At 42.8% G+C, this 18,871-nt stretch overlaps 1 protein-coding gene across 1 annotated transcript in view; it reads right to left on the bottom strand.

The window, feature by feature from the left end:
- Positions 1 to 6,559: 6,559 nt before the first annotated feature.
- The window catches only part of LOC309515859 (macrophage mannose receptor 1-like), a 53,631-nt gene continuing 41,319 nt past the window's right edge, over positions 6,560 to 18,871 (bottom strand). Inside the window, exons 24-30 of the mRNA XM_082194073.1 lie at positions 17,821 to 18,053; positions 16,366 to 16,531; positions 15,018 to 15,173; positions 12,558 to 12,668; positions 9,771 to 9,950; positions 8,329 to 8,367; positions 6,560 to 7,084 (exon numbers count right to left, since the gene is read on the bottom strand). Of these exons, the coding sequence (XP_082050199.1) occupies positions 6,945 to 7,084; positions 8,329 to 8,367; positions 9,771 to 9,950; positions 12,558 to 12,668; positions 15,018 to 15,173; positions 16,366 to 16,531; positions 17,821 to 18,053 (1,025 nt within the window). The 3' untranslated portion in view covers positions 6,560 to 6,944. The remainder of the gene's footprint in view (positions 7,085 to 8,328; positions 8,368 to 9,770; positions 9,951 to 12,557; positions 12,669 to 15,017; positions 15,174 to 16,365; positions 16,532 to 17,820; positions 18,054 to 18,871) is intronic.

Below are 18,871 nucleotides of genomic sequence, written 5' to 3'. Positions count from 1 at the left end.
CATAAATGAGTCAGGCAGAATGATATTTTCACTTCTGTCTTTGGCATTATGAAACACTTGTAGCACACTCACTTAGATTTTTTGCTAAACTTTTAATCAGCTTCCTTCAGAGGAAAAAACCTATTTCTGCTGAAAATAGGTTATTTAGATTTATTTCCCATCACATAGGCTGGTACAACTCACCAAGCCAACATACAGTACACAGTGCTACGGAAGGAAGTAACTAAAGGATTCTCATTGATAACTATGCTACTGCTAAGCCATGACTTGAAGATCAAGTCCCAGATCAAACCGATAAGGAATCTCTGTGGCTAAAGTCAGTGAGATCAGCTGCTCAGAACAAAAAGCTGACTGGAACTGTGTAAGGCCTGGCATGTCCCAATTGTGGGACCACAGACAGCATGGAGGCTGAGTGTGTTAAGGTTAAGACTCGAACTGCATCCTTGGCCCACAAAGTTTACTCTGTAAGGTTTGCTGTCGGATTTCAGGAGAGTGAAAACTCTTGTTTGAAACTCCTGCCCTTTTCTTGGCACCCTATAGATACTTGAAGAGTGTGCAGATACAGTCTGTGACTAAGAGCCATCTATGTACAGTGGTACCTCAGGTTAAGTACTTAATTTGTTCCGGAGGTCCGTTCTTAACCTGAAACTGTTCTTAACCTGAAGCACCACTTTAGCTAATGGGGCCTCCTGCTGCTGCCACACCGCCGGAGCCCGATTTCTGTTCTCATCCTGAAGCAAAGTTCTTAACCTGAAGCACTATTTCTGGGTTAGCGGAGTCTGTAACCTGAAGCATATGTAACCTGAAGCGTATGTAACCTGAGGTACCACTGTAGCTCCTTCTTGTAATAACCTAGGTCCAGTGGTGTAGCGTGGGGAGGGCAGAGAGGCGTTGGGGTTTTTTTTAGGGGCACAACCAGGCACTCCCATGACTGGCTCCCTCACTGAGGCCAGAGTCGCAGTGAGGGAAGCTGTGTTCAGGTCGGGCCTTTGGAGCCTGGCTCCAATGAGCGAAGGAACTGAAGAAGCAGCTTCCTGCATGATGGCCCAACTGCTGCAGCTGGCCACAGCTCCACTCCCAGGCTCCAATGCGAGAGTGCACCCCTGCACCACTTTCCGAGGCTGGGGTAGGACAGTCAGACCCCAGCTGTACAGGGCTACCAGGGCAGCATGTGTGAGCCCTTGAAGCAATGCACTTGCCCCAGGCAACAGTACCATATGCTCTACCACTGTCTAGTTCTTTAAGAATGCACTGGATGATATTCCAAGCCACCAACCCTTAAGAGAGCTGGAACACACACACACACACACACACACACACACACACACACACCATTTATAGTCTCTGCAGGCTTTAGTCTTTTCTGAAATCTTGAAAGTTTCAGAGCTGATTTTCAGAAGGGTGAATTTAGTGGATGAAGTCAGTCCCAGCAATAATCACTGCAGGTTCTGGGGAGCATGAAAGCAAAAGTATATACAACCCACCCACACGACTTACCAGGCAAAGGACAAGAATAATTGGTATGTAACCTGCTGCTGCGTATCACTTAAACAAGGATATGTGGGAAATTCAGCCTCATATAAACAGCATGTGTAGCATGAGGGAGTTAAAACCATAGAGAAAGCTATTTTTGCTAGACTTGACTGGGTCATACCCCCTCACCTTGGGATGAAGGAGGTGAAGTTTCTTTGTTCGCCCCTCTTCCATTATGTGAATCTGGCCAGGGAGGACACCTGGGCTTGTCACTCAGAGCCCACACCATCTGTTTAGAAACCATGTTATCAAATTTTGCAACTAAGTTTTTCTGCCTGTGTTTTTCTTTCTAGTTTTCTATGGAAAACTACATGAATCTGATCTTTGGAAACTTTGTAAGTAAAAAAATCTTTTTTAACTTACCAAACTGTGTGGCTTTTTCTATGCTAACAGGAAACAAAGGGAAGCTTTGTAAGTGAGTTAAAGTGGGATATTTTAAAGGTCTAATAGTCTACATTCCCATGCTTTACTTTGCTGCATGTTTCATTATTTTAAATCTCTGCTGGGCTTACTGACTGGAGAGCGCTTGCCCAGCGTCTGCATCTAGGCATCCAGGAAATTATTATTTTATAATAACCAAATACCAATAGGTTACACATGCTCCGTGGGAGAGCTGAAGCAGGGAGTGGGCACCATTATGGGCAACTAGGTTATATTACCTTAGAAAAGTTAGGGATGATGTCTGTTGTGTCCTTTCTGTAGGCCTTGTGTCCTTGGAAACAGGTCAAGTTTAATGTTGCTCAGATTTATTTATTTTTGTCTAATTATGGTGTTCTTTTTTAAGCAATTATTTTTCTGGCACCTATTTGAAGATCACAGTGAAAGCTGAGATGGAAGGACAGACACAGACTGAGGCAGCAAAACCCAGCTTAAGAGAGAGAATGGTATTTGCGTGCACGTGACTGTGCTCATGTGTTTCCTGGTCTTCTTAAAACTTTGTGGCAGTGATACTGGTTCATGTTAAAGAATCGTAAGTTATTTGGCTCCATCACTGCCGTTGCAGGGAGTTCCTTCAGAAACTGTTAATTCATACCTTTGCCATGCAAAAGAACACCAAGAATTGATACTAAACTCATTACACTTTCATTGTGAAAGATGCACTGAGTGCTTCGTCACATACTACCTTCTTTCGACATTTGGTTTCATGTTTGCTGATATGCTGACAATATATTTGTTCCAATGTTCACTTCCTCTTCTGGCGAAATACTGTGGAAGGAGAAGCAGCCCTTGGCTAATTAAGCAATTTATGGCTTTTTAAACTGTGGGAGAAGCGCAGGGCTGCCCTGCCAGGGGCATATGATGGGGTGGGGGGCGGCTAAACCCAGGTGCCACCCTGTAGAGGGGGGACAAGATGGCCCATTGCCTCCCCCCCAGCTGTAAAGCGGCCAAGGGCACTTGCGGCGTCCATAAGGGCTGCCACACGTGCGCAGTCCCCACCCTGGACGCCAGAGAGGCTTCCTCCACCACTGTGCCCTGGGCAGGAAGAAAGGGTGAATGGAGTTGAGTGCAAGGGGTCTTCATTTTTAAAAAAAAATAAATTTAAACATTCTTTATGCATCTGCATGTAATCTTGCCCCTTTTTTCTTTTTTCTTTTTCTTTTTGGTATGTGGTTTTCTTTTGGTAAATCTACCAAAGAATAAAATAAAATAAAATCAGGACTAAGGAGTTTTCTCAGGAGGGTGGAGGGTGTGTGTGCAGTGTCCTGTTGGTGTAATGGTGGTGGAACTCACTCTTCTTCTGATCGGAAATGCTCAGCAGGCGGCAAAAAAAGGGGAGGTTGTGGAGATAAATGTCCTTATTTTTATCTGGGGGATGTTGGAGGGTATGGAACTTGTATGTGAGCGGTAGTTAGCCCCTTATTTGCTAGTAGGCACGCGTAGGACATATATTTCAAGAAATATATGTCATTGTTTTCAAGAATTATATTTCACAACAGGCTGTTAGGAAATCTTTTTCCAAGTAAGTTGTAACTGAAAAACAAAACTATATACCCTGTGCAGCTGAGGCCAAATTTCAGCAAGCCCCAAAGTGGAAGTATTTGTCTATAAATCACTTCCCTTAAAATGCCAGATTTGTTACAGTTGCGTAAGCAAAGAGAATGAAGAGTTGGAAATTTTACTATTAAATTTATGTCAGGCTGCAAGCTTAAGAATTCTTCCATGAATATAAATCCAGTGCTATTTTTCTAGAAAAAGAGGTGCCAGAACTCACCACGAGCGCCTCCCTTGTTCTCTTAGAATGGCAATGGTGCCCACCTGAGAGGTGCCAGAACTGAGTTCCAGAAAGTTCCGGCTGAAAAAGCAGCAGCAGCACTGGATAAATCCCTTTTAATTCAATGGGATTTTCTTCTAAATGAATATTGATCTATTAGAACCAAATATATATAGTTTCCCCCTTATAAGTTAAATGGCAAATGAACAATGTAAAAATTCAAGAGTTTCAATAAGCAGGTGTTCAGATTATCTGCCAGCTATGTGTGAAAGCTGGGCCGCATTCATAGATACTGAAAATCACTCGCTACGTATTTATTTTATTTATCTTTATGTTTATATCCCACCTTTTCTCCATGGACCTCGAGGAGACATACTTGGTTCTTTTCTTTTCCGTTTATCATCATAACATTTTGAGATATCTTAGGCTACAAGGTGGGAAAGCCTAATGGGGCTGATCGTAGGTGTGGGAAGGCCCAGTGTGGCCCGCCACAGTGAGGTCAGGCCCCTGAGGGTGGGTGGGCATAGCCCCCATCCCAATTTTGCAGGGGGTGGGGTGGTCTGAGATCCCCTCAGCCATAGGGAGTTGGTGCCTATGGGTGTTGTGGTCAGATGAGGACTGCCTTCTTAAACCTTCCCTAATCTAGGTAAGTGCTTTACAAAATTGCATGTTTTTAAAAAAACCCCAAATTTCAGGAAGTGACGCTGGAGCCCACCAGAAGAGATTTTCCTTTCTGATTTTCTAAGTCCCACTAGTCCCTTTCAGCCTGAAGGTTCTTCGCTTAGGCAGGAATAACCAGCTGCACCAATATAAGAGACTTGGTTTACCAGCAATATATGTTAACAGGATCTAGGAGTCTTAGTAGACCATAATATGAGTCAACAATGTGATGCTGCAGCAAAAGAAGCTAATGCTATTCTAGGCTGCATCAACAGAAGTCTACTCTCTAGATCAAGTACCACTCTACGCTGCCTTGGTCAGACCACACCTGGAATACTGTGTCCAGTTCTGGGCGCCACAATTTAAGGAGGACATTGACAAGCTGGAACGTGTGCAGAGGAGGGCAACCAAAATGATCAAGGGTCTGGAAAGCAAGCTTTATGAGGAGTGCTTGAATGAGCTGGGTATGTTTAGCCTGGAAATGAGGAGACTAAGAGGAGATATGACAGCCATCTTTGAATATTTGAAGGGCTGTCACATGGAAGATGGAACAAGCTTGTTTTCTCCCACTCTGGAGGGCAGAACACAAAACAATGGCTCCAAGTTACATGAAAGGAGGTTCTGACGAAACATCAGGAAGAACTTTTCTGACAGCAAGAGACCTTCAACAGTGCAACAGACTCCCTTGGGAGGTTTTGCACTCTCCTTCCTTGGAAGTTTGTAACTGGAGGTTGGATGGCCATCTGTCATGGATGCTTTAGTTGAGATTCCGGCATTGCAGAGAGTTAGACTAGATGATCCTTGGGGTCCCTTCCAAATTTACAATTCTAAGATTTTATGAAAGGTCCTTACAACATAATGCAATTTAGTCCCATATGATTAAGCAATTATAAATAAATGAGTCTCCCCCCCCCCTGAAAATAATACACTCAGATAAACTGGTTTGTGCAGATCTTTTTGGGTAACAACGGTCTACATCCAACTAAATTCTACTTAGGGAAGACACTTTGAAATTAATGTTTGGATTTTAAATTCATTTCAGTGAGTCTACTCCGAGGTAACCGTGTGTGAGAGAGATAAAGAGAGAGGGAGAGTGATATGTAAATTTACATAGGAGGGCAAACGAGGGATGAGAGCAAATGTAAAAAAGAATGGGACAGCGGCAAATTCCTGCACTGCAGAGGGTTGGACTAGATGATACTCAACAGGGTCCCTTCCAACTCTACAATACTATAATTCTAGGGGAAAGGAGCCAAAAGGGCAAAATCGCTTCCCAAAGGTGTTTTTTTCAGGTGAGAAAGGATTTAAAGTGAGGCAGGAAACAGTTAAGTGGGGATATGTGGAAAGCTGGGAGGGGGCACAGAGAGAGGGGGGAGAGAGAGAGAAGGAGGAAAGAGTCGCCCTGTTAATTTGTTTGCAACTTCAAAAACACAGGCCATTACTCAGGAAAAGAAACCCATGAATACCTGAGTGTAGGTGCTTAAAAGACACAGAGTGCGTGGCAGTGAAGGGAGAAGTGGCTTCGCGCAGCTCCCAAGTGCTGGTGGGATGGCTCGCTTTCCACTCTCACCTGCCTCTGCCTCCCGGCGGTGGCTTTAAGGGCAATGGCTAGGCCTGAGTGGGTTCAGGGGGCAGCAGCACAGGCACACGCTCCCCCACTAGTGGAGAGGGAGGGGGGAAAGCCCTGTGGCAGTGCCAGTGCAATTCTGGCATGCTTCCTCTGACCTTAGGGGCAGAACATAGCTATGCTGACTCCTTATCCATACGCTCTCCCCTACACAGCGAGTTCAGCCGTGTTTCATTTGTTGGCTGAACACCCCCCTCAGTGATGAAACCCGGGGCGGTCTGCACCCACCACCCACCCCCTTCCTACACCACTGCACACAGAGGTACAAACAGACCTAGCTTTATAGGGAACTACAGGCACACAGTTAGGTGCTGTGCATGCAGTCACACTCTCTGCAACAACACCTAGGCTCCTTTTTTTTAATCTTGAAAACTGTCTCTTCTGGAGGAGATTCACCCTTCTGCTCTTCCTCCTCCTCCTCACAACAAGTGGGATTTTAGCTTTCCTGAAAAGGCCCACTGAATTGGGGCAAGAATATATTGCAGCACCTTGGTTGCCAGAGGATAACATTGACATGATCCTTAGGGTTTTTTTTGAATTGCATAATCTTTAATCAGAATATAATCAGTACAACTTATGATTTTACTCATACTAGATAATATGTATTCAGAGCATTCTGCATCATGAGTCTCATTGTAGAAAGTACCTCTGTATACTGCTGCTTAAGACGAGTAACTTCCAGCCATGGTTACTTCTTGGAAATGAATGAATGAATGGTGCAATCCTACACCTGTCAATTCAGAAGTAAGTCTGAATGGGGGTTCAATGGGCTTACTTCCAGGTAAATGTATACAGATAGCATTAGTGCCTACATTTGTTAATTTTCATCCACCACATGTGATTCTGAGCCATTTTTTTCTGAAGAATTATCACACGGTCACAATGGAAAGGATTGTCAAAGCCTGCTGTGGTTTATAGTTGCCTGCTGCTGCTTCTTCTTCTTCTGTAGAAAATACAGGCTGTGATACCTGCACCGATGAGGATGAAGATGACTGGGAGAACGACTGTCAAATATTTGCCGTGTGCAAATGCAGAGACATCTTCTTCTTGCACTGCCAATGAGAGAAAAGGTGTAGATATATACATGCAAAACATTAAATACTTTACACTATGATAAGAAGGATGTCTGGGTGGTGTTTACTGCACCTAAGCACAGCGTGTTGTGAACTTGCAAACCATGAACATTGCCCCTTATTTGTAGGGAGGAAATGGGATGCAGAAGATATGTGGAGTCACAACCTGAGCATGTATAGAAGCAGCTTTTATTCTACTCAAAGTAGAAACAGATTGACCCTCTTAAAAGAAAGGGCTATGAAGGAATGTAACCCCAAAGCTGTGGGACACTGCTGAACAATTTCCATGTCTCCAAGCAATAGTGTATCTTCCCCCCAGTAGTTTCAGCACTGTGGCTAAAAATGACAGCATTATTCTGTGCATGTGCCCGTGAAAGGGGAACCTAACCTCAGGTGTTCCGCCTCCCCACTTTTCACACGCAATACTATGGAATTTTCCAATAAATCAAAATCTCTCTCCCCCACTCTCCAACTCTTTCACTTCAAAGGAAAAGTTCTTTACCAGAAAGCAGAGCTGTCATTATTCCTCCCCACCCCCAGTAGCCTGCACAAACCTCCTGAGAGGAGGTTCAGCTGCTGATTACAGCCTGCCATTTTGCTACCAAAGAGATGAATACAACCGGGGGAGGCAAGCCCACCAAGCCAAATGGCCACCAGTTGTTTGATGGTATTGGACAACACAGTCTTGTTGTGCTCAGGAGGGAGGAGTTGTTCACCATGCAGAGCGATGCCTTGATTAGAGAATTTGTTGTGGGCTGGATTAGCCTATGGATGGGGTCATCCATGCTGCACCAACCCTTCTAGTGTAGAGCAGTAGTTCATTCATCGTGGAATTTGATATTTGATGAGCACTTTCAGTGCTGTTTTTGTTCTATGGACTTGGACTTTCTAGTCATTGCTTTCTGTTCTAAAGCGATTTCTTCCTGCCATGTTACTTGCTGAAATTCAGGGGCATGACAATGGTTTTTTTTATTTCAGCTGCATTTCAAGGTAGGGTCTGTTGTTTATAATAATGGAATTTAACTGTCTCTCCCCCCACCCCTGGTATGTTTTGTTTAGAATAGAAATTTTATGTACACCACTTAATATGCAGAATTTCTAAGCGGCATATAAACGTATGAAATTTATATTTTTTTAAAAAAAAATACTGACAATAGTAATACCAGTGAGGGGGTAGTGCCAGCTATCCAAGCAGAATGACCATGTGTCATTAATAGTCTTACCTGTACTGTTTGTAGGTGCTTTAGTTGTTTCGTCATTAACTGCAAAATAAAAGACATGCTTAAGGTGTAATCATATACATTGTGCAAACCACAGAACTTCCTACTCAGCCCAGTAGGAAGATAGTTATGCAAGGGAATGTTGCTGCTGTTTAGCTCAAGAGTTCTGATCAGCAGGAAAGTGAACCAGTGGGAGTTTTGAGTGGAAGGAAAGCTAAGCAACCTCTCTGCCAGCAGGTCTGGCCCCCACTCCCCAGCGCAAGAATCCAGGTTTGGGCATTTGATTCACCAAAAGATGATTTGGCCCACTGGTCCTTCAAATGTTGTCAAACACTTAATGGTAAAGTATACTGTATTTAAAAAGGTAAAGGACCCCTGACAGTTAAGTCCAGTCACAAACAACTCTGGGGTTGTGGCACTCATCTCGCTTTACTGGCCGTATTAGTGCACCTTTATTTGAACAACAGCAAAAAAGCTGATTTTCAAATATTTGATTGCAATATCCACTTGGATATTAGGCAAGGTCTATCAAAATTGTAGGGAAAACTTTATATTTTTCAGGCTTTGGGCCTTGACATATCACAACATGAAAATAACTTAGCAATATATGCTAGACAGGGCTCTTCCTAACTTTGAAGTTTCAATCCAACACATTACTATTTAAAAATGAGAACCATTTGAAATGTTTATTGCATTCATGGCTTAAACAAGCCATCTTTGTGTTTCTCTACAAATGATTTAGAAACTCTCATCACTTTGGAACCTAAGTCTTACTGCCTGTCTTTTCTTACTGCTGTATGGAAAAGCACATGAATCTGGCCTTTGAAGTGTTTGTTAGTAAACCATTTTTAACCAGCCAAATGTGTGGTTTCTTTCTATGCTAAGGGAAGTGGGGAACTTTGGAAGCAACCTAAAAGAGGATATTTTAAAGGTCTAACAACCTAAATTTCAATGCTTCACTTCACTGCATATTTTGTGATTTTAAATCTCTGCTCTGGTGAGAGACACCAAAGCGTGCTTACCTCAAACCTGGATCTTAAGCATCCAGGGAACTCTCTTTCTCTTATACCTAGTGTTTTTTCCTTTAACCAAAATACAAAATACCAACAGTTTGTGCTAGAAAAGGAATGACTGACAGTTTGGAAAGAATGCTAAGAACTTGCTAGTAAGCATAGCAGGGGGTGGAAGGTTGTTAAACTGCGGAGGTAGGGAAAAGTCTGTTTTGTAGAATCACAGAAACACCTTCCTTCAAGAGCTTTGTGAAGAAGGAAGCAGATAAAGAGATAAGGCTAAACTTCTAGTACTGTACAATGAATCAAGCGAGAGAGCACTTGGACAAGATCACCTTAAGACACTAACTGCAGTTCTATATAACTCAATATTCCCCTATTGTATTATATCAGAATTATGGCTAAATTTTAGTTTAATAATAATTTATGACTTACTTTTGGGCGTTTTACATATAAATGACATACGATCGTGGCAATTCGTAACCAACCATTTCCCATCATTGCTGTTCATGGCAATGCATTTCTGACTCCGAAAAGCTTGAGGATTGAATGCAGGTTCTTCGCCTCTCCAATTGACAAAACCCACTTGAGTTTTATCTTTCCACATCCATTCTCCTAATTATAAAAAATATATAAATAGCAATATGACAGAAAGGAGAAGAGTAGCACCATGACTGTAAAACATACTATATGGAAACGTGTTTTAAAATTACAGTGATCCTTTTTCCTCTTCACCTTTTTCAGTTTGGAGAATATGTAAGCTACTGCCATTATCGTATCAGAACACTGAATACACTAACAATAAGGGGAGAGTGCCTCTGATTTCTGACAGCACTCCCCCCCCCCATATTTAGTACTATTTTGGATGGTTCTCTGCAGTGTTCTTTTCGGTTTAAAAAAAGGAGGGTCTGGTGCCATAGGTGCCAGCAGAAAATGGCTGCGAATGATAGCAAAAAAATGAAATAAGTGACAACACTCCATACCGTCAGGATCATCACAAGATGGCTCACATGTGCAGACAACATAGAGGTGCCATGGTAAGTGGGAACATTGACACTGCTCCAGATCAAAGCCATTTTTTGAATTATTGTTTACTAGTAGAATGTGACCAGTGTTGCCAAGCAATTCAAAGAAACCTATAAATCACGGATTTTAAATAGACAGGGCAATTTGTTTTGTTATTAGGGCAGTGCAAATGTACACACAGTGATCCAACGTTCCCACCTGACCTGGATGATATCACACAGACAGTGATCCAACTTTCCCACCTGGCCTGGATATATTGGGGGATTGGACTAATGTTAAATTAGGGTTTTTGAAAAGCCTCTCCTCCTTACAGAGGAGAGGAGTTGTGAGTGGGAGCCGTTTCCCACATTGGCAGGGGGTGTTCCAGCCCCTGCCCAGCTGTCCCGGCTGCTGTGCCCCCAGGGAGCCAACCAATCAGGTGGAGGCTTGGGGGCGGGGTTTAGCCACTCTAATGCGGCCGCGGCAGCGCTTCCGTTTCATTGCATTGCTGGTTTTTGAAAACCTTTATGGTCAGGAGGCAGGCAGGGAAAAGAGGTGCTGCATCACATTTCCTCCTCCCAGTTATTTCATGTTACATTAAAAAGTTGGAAAGAATGTGAGTATTGAAGACAGCAGGGAAGGGAATGCCAGTGTTTTTCCATAGGGCTTGAGATGGAGGTTAGCTGTAAATTTCCACTGCGACGGTGTGGCGATCTAATTCTTTACATGCAGTCATGAGACTGGGGTGGGGTTACAGGAAGTTTGCATATGTTAATTGAGTAGCATCCTCCATTTTAACACCACATAGTCCTTTGTTCTCAACTGCTGAGAAGAACCAATGTGAAATGGTGAAAAGGGAGCTATGATTTTTAGGCTCAAATCCATTTCAATCGGGGTTTAGGTCTGGTTTTGGCACAGAAACTGCTTTGGTCTCCCTGTATGATGACTTTTGTCAAGAGAGAGGGGGGGGGAACGCGCCCTTGTTAATTCTCCTTGGCTTCTCAGCAGCTTTTGATATCATGGCCATTCTATCCTTCTGGAGTGGCTGTACAAATTAGGGGTGGATGACACTGTGTTGAGGTGGTACTGGTTCTACTTGGATGGCCACTCCCAGAGGGTGATGCTTGGCGAGTGCTTTTTAGCCCCATGGAGATAGTGACATTTCGGATCACCATTTTGATTCAAAATAGTGTCTGGCATTCCAACATCAATGAAAACTGTCACCCCGAACCTCAGGAATCCTCATGCCAAGTTTGGCAATGATCTCTTGAGAGATGCCTGAACCTACGGAGGACCAAAGGACAAGCCACTTCCCAAAATATGTAGTAATTATAAATTTTATTTTCCCAATATACCTAGTGGGACATCTGGGATGGAACTTCAAGTAATGGCAGAGCCATAAATCAAGTTGAAAGAGATGTGGTTAGGGGCAGGGCTTGATTATTTGAAAGCCTAGTCAGGGGTCAGCAAACTTTTTCCACAAGGCACTGGTCCACTGTCCCTCAGACCTTGTGGGGGGCCGGACTATGTTTTGGAAAAAAACAACCCCCTCCCACAACTCTCCCCTCCCTTCAACTCTATGATTCTATGATTCTATGATTCTTCACAGCACCGGATGAGCCCCGGTGGCTGCCTACCTGTGCCTTGCGAGCAGCAGGGGCTGGTGGTGGGGTGATGAGCTGCACGAAAGGGCTGACTCCAGAGAGGGGCTGCTTAAAATGGTGCTCAGCTGGCTCAGCCCAGCCCCCTTCCTCCTCTAGGCAGGGCAGGGAGAAGCCAGGAGGGAGGGAGGGAGGAGGCGCCGCCACGGTATGTGTGAGGGGGGTGGGAAATGGGGCAGCCCGAACAATCAGAATCCCCATGCCGATTCACGCAGCAATTCCCGGACCGTCTGTGCGCCGGATCCAGAAGGCAATTGGGCTAGCCCCGGCCCCTGGGCCTTAGTTTGCCGACCCATGGCATAGATGTTTCCTATACTACTGTTTACCATCTAGTTGATGAATTCTCAGATAATGGGTGAGCGATTTCCTTTTTCCTGAATGCTTGCCAAGAAGATGCAAGCACCATTCACTTACAACCAACAGCTTTTGCTGCTGAGCTCTTTTACGTCCCAACTCCCCCCTCCAAATGAAATGTGTGTCATATTTGAGGACACTTTTGAATAAATACAGATAATACATTTATTATGTATATAAATATTGAGTGTTAAACAATTACCATCTATATTTTTGAACAATCCAATCCAAAAATTTTCCTTGTTGAATTGCCGAGTGTACTCCAACAAAAAATCCAGTTCAGCTAAATCTTCTATTGAAGCCAAGGTGCCACCTAGGAAATATACCACAGGAATAAAGTAAACTCATTGAAAAGTTATCGTCTCCTTGAAAAAGACTGCCTAACAAGATAAGACCAAGGAATCACTATCCAGCACTGGCAGCAATATGAAGTTCTGAATACTTTAGAGAAAAATATATATATCTTTCTTTCAAATGATTGTGACTGCTATTCTATTGCATAATTTCTATTGGAGAAGGATCATTGTAACCTACACATTTGTAGAAAATAATAATTAACAGTTAAAGAAAATCACTTAATCAAAAATTCAATAGAAATGTCATTTTTACAAATCAGATGGTTCACAAAAATCCTGAGCTCCAGTACTGAAAATGTTTTTCACTCTGTATTTCTAATTACACATAAAAGGGGGAAAAATCACCTCAGTTCTCTGGAAGAGAAAGATGATACCCTTTCAAAGTATTTATATTAATGGGGTGCCTGTGTGACTTTGATGTCATGTTTGCTGAGTAGGAGGAACTCGGATTAACCCATTCTTATATCAAATAGAATTTGTTGCGATTTGGTCGATCAGTTTGAAACAGGATACAAGTTTTCTTCAGAGAAATATAGCAGCAGCAGCAGAGCAGCAGCAGCAGAAATAGTAGTATATTCAGCAATATGAACTGGTGGAGATGGATGGATGGATGGATGGATGCAACTGGCAGATGATTGGCTGAGGTTCCACTTAGAACTCACACAGCCTAATTTAAAACATCTGTACAGGTAGCCCTTTCATTTCTAGACGCATTTCAAGGTGATCCCATTTGTGTTAAAAACCCTAAATAGTGCAGGCCTCAGGTATCGGAAACTGATCTCTTCAGTATAAATACTCTCAGATTGCAGTCTTGGTAATTCCACTGGCCTTGGAAGTGCAAGGAATGGCAGCCCAACAGAGAGCAGGCCTATGGCCTTAAGTTGTGGAATTCTCGTTCCACAGAGATATGTCCTCTTGCACCTTCATGTTTTCACTTCTGCCATATGATGGTGCCCCTCTTTCCCATGGCTTTTCACACCTGATGTATGTAAATCTTGTGGGAACGTTCAGGGAGGTAGGAGAGGATATACTGTTAAATAATATTCTTCATATACCGGTAACTTGCGCTAGCAAGTCCCTTTACTTAGCAGAGTGCATTCCCCTTTTTAAACACACAGCAGTTAGCTTTGTCGCAAGCTTGTTTAAGATTATTAATATAGATTCCTTTTGTCCCTCTTAAAAAGAATAGACATGACAATCTTATTTAAAGTCAGTAAAAAGAAATGTAATCACAGTATCATTCAGTTCACAATTGGATCCCTGAAGGCAGACTTAGGTTACAAAATATGTACACATTGAATCTATCCCATAGGGAGAGAGTTCCTTTGTCCCTTTTTGGCTGAAAGCCAACAGGGCATCTCTAGCTGAAGAGATGTTGCTTCTTTGATGAATGGAGTCAGAGAGAGAAAAGCCAAAGAGGAAGTGTGCTCCCTGCCTTGCCCTTTTTGTTACATGGGCAGGTAAGGCAACGCCCACCTCTAGTCACATGCAGAGGAAGTTTGTCCCCTTGCCCACTCTAGGAATGTTGTACTTGACAGCTATGTGTTTTACATCCCACAAATCTCAGGGCTGGTTTTAACTTTGTATTGTTGTAACCTGACCTGGGAACTTACGCTGAAGGACAGGTAAGACCTCCACAATATGACAACAAGAATTGAATGGTGCCACACTGGCAGAACAATGCCAGGTTTGACAGGACCCTCTGCAGCTCTTGCCAGTCTGTTCTTGGCAACAGTGATGTCCCCTGGTAGGCATGGTGAAGTGGCAAAGGCCCTGTCCAGGGCAGTGAAGGCACAGATGATGAAGACTCCTTCCCAGGTAGGGCTAACTCTGTTTGCTTGAGCTCTCCTCTGCTTTCCTTTTGTCCCTGGTCCATCTTTCCTTCATTGTGTGCCGCCAGTGGCAAAAAGTCAGTGTATCAGGAAAGCACTATTTAAATTCTCCCATGGGGCTTCTGTGGCCCCAGGGAAGGAACATTCTATCTGCGCCCAGAGGCATTATGGAGGAATCAAAAGGTGAGCCACGGCAACAGGGGTTTTTGGCTGCACCAACAATGCTTTGGGATTGGGCAAGGAGAGGAAGACTGGCTGGTGTTCAGGGAACTCAGGCCATCAGCGAATGGTTGTTGGTGCTGATCCCTGATACCAGGTCTGTAACACATTATTCTCAGTATTATTTTGATAATAAAACTTTTTATTATTGGATTGTGCCAGAAAGAAAGAATTTCCTGCATGCCATGGGCTGTACCATTTTTCTTCCTACCATTCTCATTTGTAAAACAATTCCTTTTTCAAAATGACACTCACCAAAATAAGAACATCTGAAGGCCGTTTGCCACCAAGGTTCCCAAGCAGGGTAGAATTTATAGCAATGAGCCCGAAAAGGAACCCAAGCTCTCCCGTCATCTTCTGGTGGAGGAGGGCATTTTCCTGGCAGCTGTGGTGCCTCCGTTGGGAATGCACCTGTTATAAAGCAAGTGGTTTTCTTTTTTAAAAATAAAGGCATCTTAGAAACCTAGAAATACAAGGGGAGTGCTTAAGGTTTAGACAGGTCCTGAGTCATGAGGCAAAGCATGATACCCATTTGGCTTATAAAAGGGGATATTGGATCTGTACAAGTTTGCACACTGTGCCACAGTGGACCCCACTGTGCCACGGCAAGCCAAACATTTAAAGAAACTGCTGCAGACAGGTGCCTGTTGAAAGCAAAATTACCTTTAGCATACCAGATGATGGGAGAAAAGAGAGCAAACACCAGAGAGATGTGGAGACAAGGAGAGGGAGCTCTGCTGTGATTGACAGGTCAAGCTTTTAATCAGAGGGAATGATTTTACATAGAAAGCCAACCCCAAAATCTAAATACTTATTTTTATTTCTTTAATCAAAAACGTATGATTCCATAACATATAGGAACTAAAGAAACAAAGAAGAAAATACAATGGAAGAGAATTTAAAATTAAATTCACACACACACAAAATTAGGTTGTTGCAGCCACAATCAATCAATCAATCAATCAATCATTCAAATGCATAGGAAGGTAGTAACGTGTTGTTTTTGTTTGTAAGTATCAGGATGTTGTCCTTGGGTGTTTTATGCTATTCTCACTTGAAGCTGAACGATTCCTAAGAATTCCAAGTTCTGATGTATTTCACTGGAGGCATTTCAACAATAAGTCATCATATATAGTGTTGGAAATTAATCTCCCCCCCCCCTTTGTCTTGCACTATGAAAGAATATGGAGCAAGCTGCCTGTGAAAACAATTTCAGCAAGGGTGGAAGAATCCTTTCTTAAAATAATTTTGAGGTGTCATTACACCACCAGTGATCTTATCACATATAAACTCCCAATCTCTTCCCAAAGTGCTGGAGCTGCAAAAACAGCAACATAAAGGCACATATTTCCACCTATGGTAGGAGTGGTAGATGGTGTTCCTATAAAAGGAACTGAACAATATCTATATAGATAGCAACACACTGGGCGAAAGTGATTTCTGTGTTCAGAATTGTATACTCCAAAATCAGAATAAACTGTTTTATCAAGATGCTATCAGATCAGTGTCTAGAGTACAGTTCTCAGCTCTGTGTTGAAATGGAGACCTTATTGGAATTAGAGTGCTGTGCCCCACATTAAAAGAGAGATATTTCTTTGCTTACCGTGATGCTGCTCACAGATAAATAAGTATGTTTCATTGCAAGTTCCTGTTTTCCAATGACCCTCAAGGTCCATGAAGACACAGGCTATTTTGTGCTTTGGCTCTTCAGGTGCCCAGTTAGTATACATCAGTCTCCGGTTGTTTATCCATGTGTACTGCTCACCATTCTAATGCACATTGGAACAACATATGCTGGTTGTAGTTTATTTCCCATAACATGAGCTCCACATCATCTCCACACACCCCTTTCATTTTATTTACAGAAACACAATCAGGTGATGAATTCTGGGTACTGCTATAGCTATGACAACTGAAGGCATCCCTGTGCTGTTTAATATCTATTGGAAAAACCCTTGGGAGATGTCATCTGAAGATCTGAAGCATGGTGTCATGGGTATGCTGATGACACATAACTCTATCCGCTCCATCTGAATCTGGAGAAGCCAGGAAGGTTTTGGACAGGGGTCTGGAAGCAATCAAAGGCTAGATGGGCGCTAGTCATCCAGTTATATCTGTTCCTGAACTGAGATAGTTGGGCCTTAGTTGTCCATGCTCTGGTGTCTCTCACCTGAGCTGCTCCAAAGTGCTTTATGTGGGTCTTGCCTTGAAGATGACCTAGAGGCTACAACTACTGCAGAATACAGCTGCTGGATTGGTAAGTGGGATAGCCCAATGTGACCCTGTGTCACCAATTATTGAGAAATTGCTTAGACTAGCTCATGCTCTGACTCTTCTCGACAGAATGAGGCCTCTTTGGGTTAGTGAACGTATATAATTGACTGAGAAATGGCAAGTATTCCTGTTCTGTCCCAACTGGGCATTGTGTTACATATATTGCTCCCTAATCACTGTGTTTAGACTGCTGGCAACTGATCAAGTCTTGTTATCTGATGCCTTGCATTGATTAGTTGTACTATATCTAGCTGTGAGGTGCCTTGAATCCCTATCAGGGAAAAGGGTAGGATATTATTATTATTATTATTATTATTATTATTATTATTATTATTTCTGAAAACACTGCATTGGCTGCTAGTGACCTACCAGGCCCTATTATTATTAAAAAATTGCACACCGCCATATACCTGCAGGTCTCCAGGTCTTAGTACTAGCACACAAAGCCCTACATGGCTTGCAACCCTGGGCTCCATTGGAAAGAAGAACTAGATTTAAATTTATGCCGATGATAATAATGATGATTAATGATGCAGGGAGGATGTGCAGGGAGGATGAAGGGGTGGGTAGATAAAGGGAGGGCGGTTGGTCGAATGTGGGGAGAGAGTGGTTGCCAAAAGGGTAGGTGGGGTTGGCAAGTGCAGTGAGCAGTGAGCAGGGACAGCCCCTAGTTTTGAATAAAGTCAGCTAACGAAAGCCCTGTGCTTTCTAACTATGTCCTTCTGAATACAAACCCTTGGAGTGGAAAAGTAGTATTATGTTAACGTACATTGCACGTTCTTACCGTGTTGCTAGTTAGACCAATCCACACAGGCTCCTCATATTTCAACACCTTTAGCCATAGGAATGATTCAATGTAGGGATTCCAAATGCTGGCAAGCTCTGACTGTTCAGAATTGCATTTTTTCCTGGCCTCTTCCCATGTCATTTTGTTGCCAATGAAAAAGTAACTGCTATTCCCAAAATGGAAATAGCCTGAGGCTGGAATTGTTGTTTCAAAGTATGGTAATGCGGGATCTATGGCAAAAACAAAAAGCCAGAGATTGTTCTAGACTGCATATATTCCTAAAATTTGATTTCATTTCATACTGAAATATCTGAACATTATTATCTCCCAAGATTTAACATCTGAAAGTACTAACAATTTGCAGAGAAACATTAAAACCAACATGTTAGTCAAACTCTGTTCTTTACAGCTACAAAAGAAGCATATCAAATTCCTAAGAAGCAGCCAGCAGACCTACTTGAAACACATTCATTTCTTTTCAGAGAAGTCAAGTGACTATTCTTCAATTAGTTTCCTAGCCACCATCGTTCGTGGATGATAAAAATTTCTGTTTCTGTTCTGGTAATTTCTGTCCAAAAACAGACCTCGGAGGGTGGCTGTACTCATGGGGGTCTATTCTTCTTATTAAAATGAAAGTGCATTGTTCAGGGGGCAGGCTGTCACTTGCAACATGGCTAGATATTATGACACTAAAAAAGAACTAAAAGAATCAATATGGCTAACTTAACCCAACAACACACCCCTCTCTCACACACAAATCCCACTGCAGTCAACCAAAGACAACCAGCCACACCCTAGGTCACCCTAACCTCTCTCACTACCAAGGAAACATAACAAGCAAATAGAAAGACAACCTACCCAAGTGACGCTGACACAAAACCTCCATGTGCATGTGCTTTTGTAAACAATGAAAATCTTTAATAAAAATTGTTTTAAAAAGAAATAGAACTAAACTTTTTTCCAGCAGCCTCCTTCTGTCCTATTTTGGGGATGGTATAGTGAAAAGTCAAGTCCCATATCAGGAAGTGTACAACTGAGGTTCTTTGAC

This window comes from Podarcis vaucheri (assembly GCF_965113315.1).
Source record: "Podarcis vaucheri genome assembly, chromosome: 12".
Classification (NCBI taxonomy): Eukaryota; Metazoa; Chordata; class Lepidosauria; order Squamata; family Lacertidae; genus Podarcis; species Podarcis vaucheri.
This window is presented reverse-complemented; position numbering and strand designations above follow the sequence as displayed.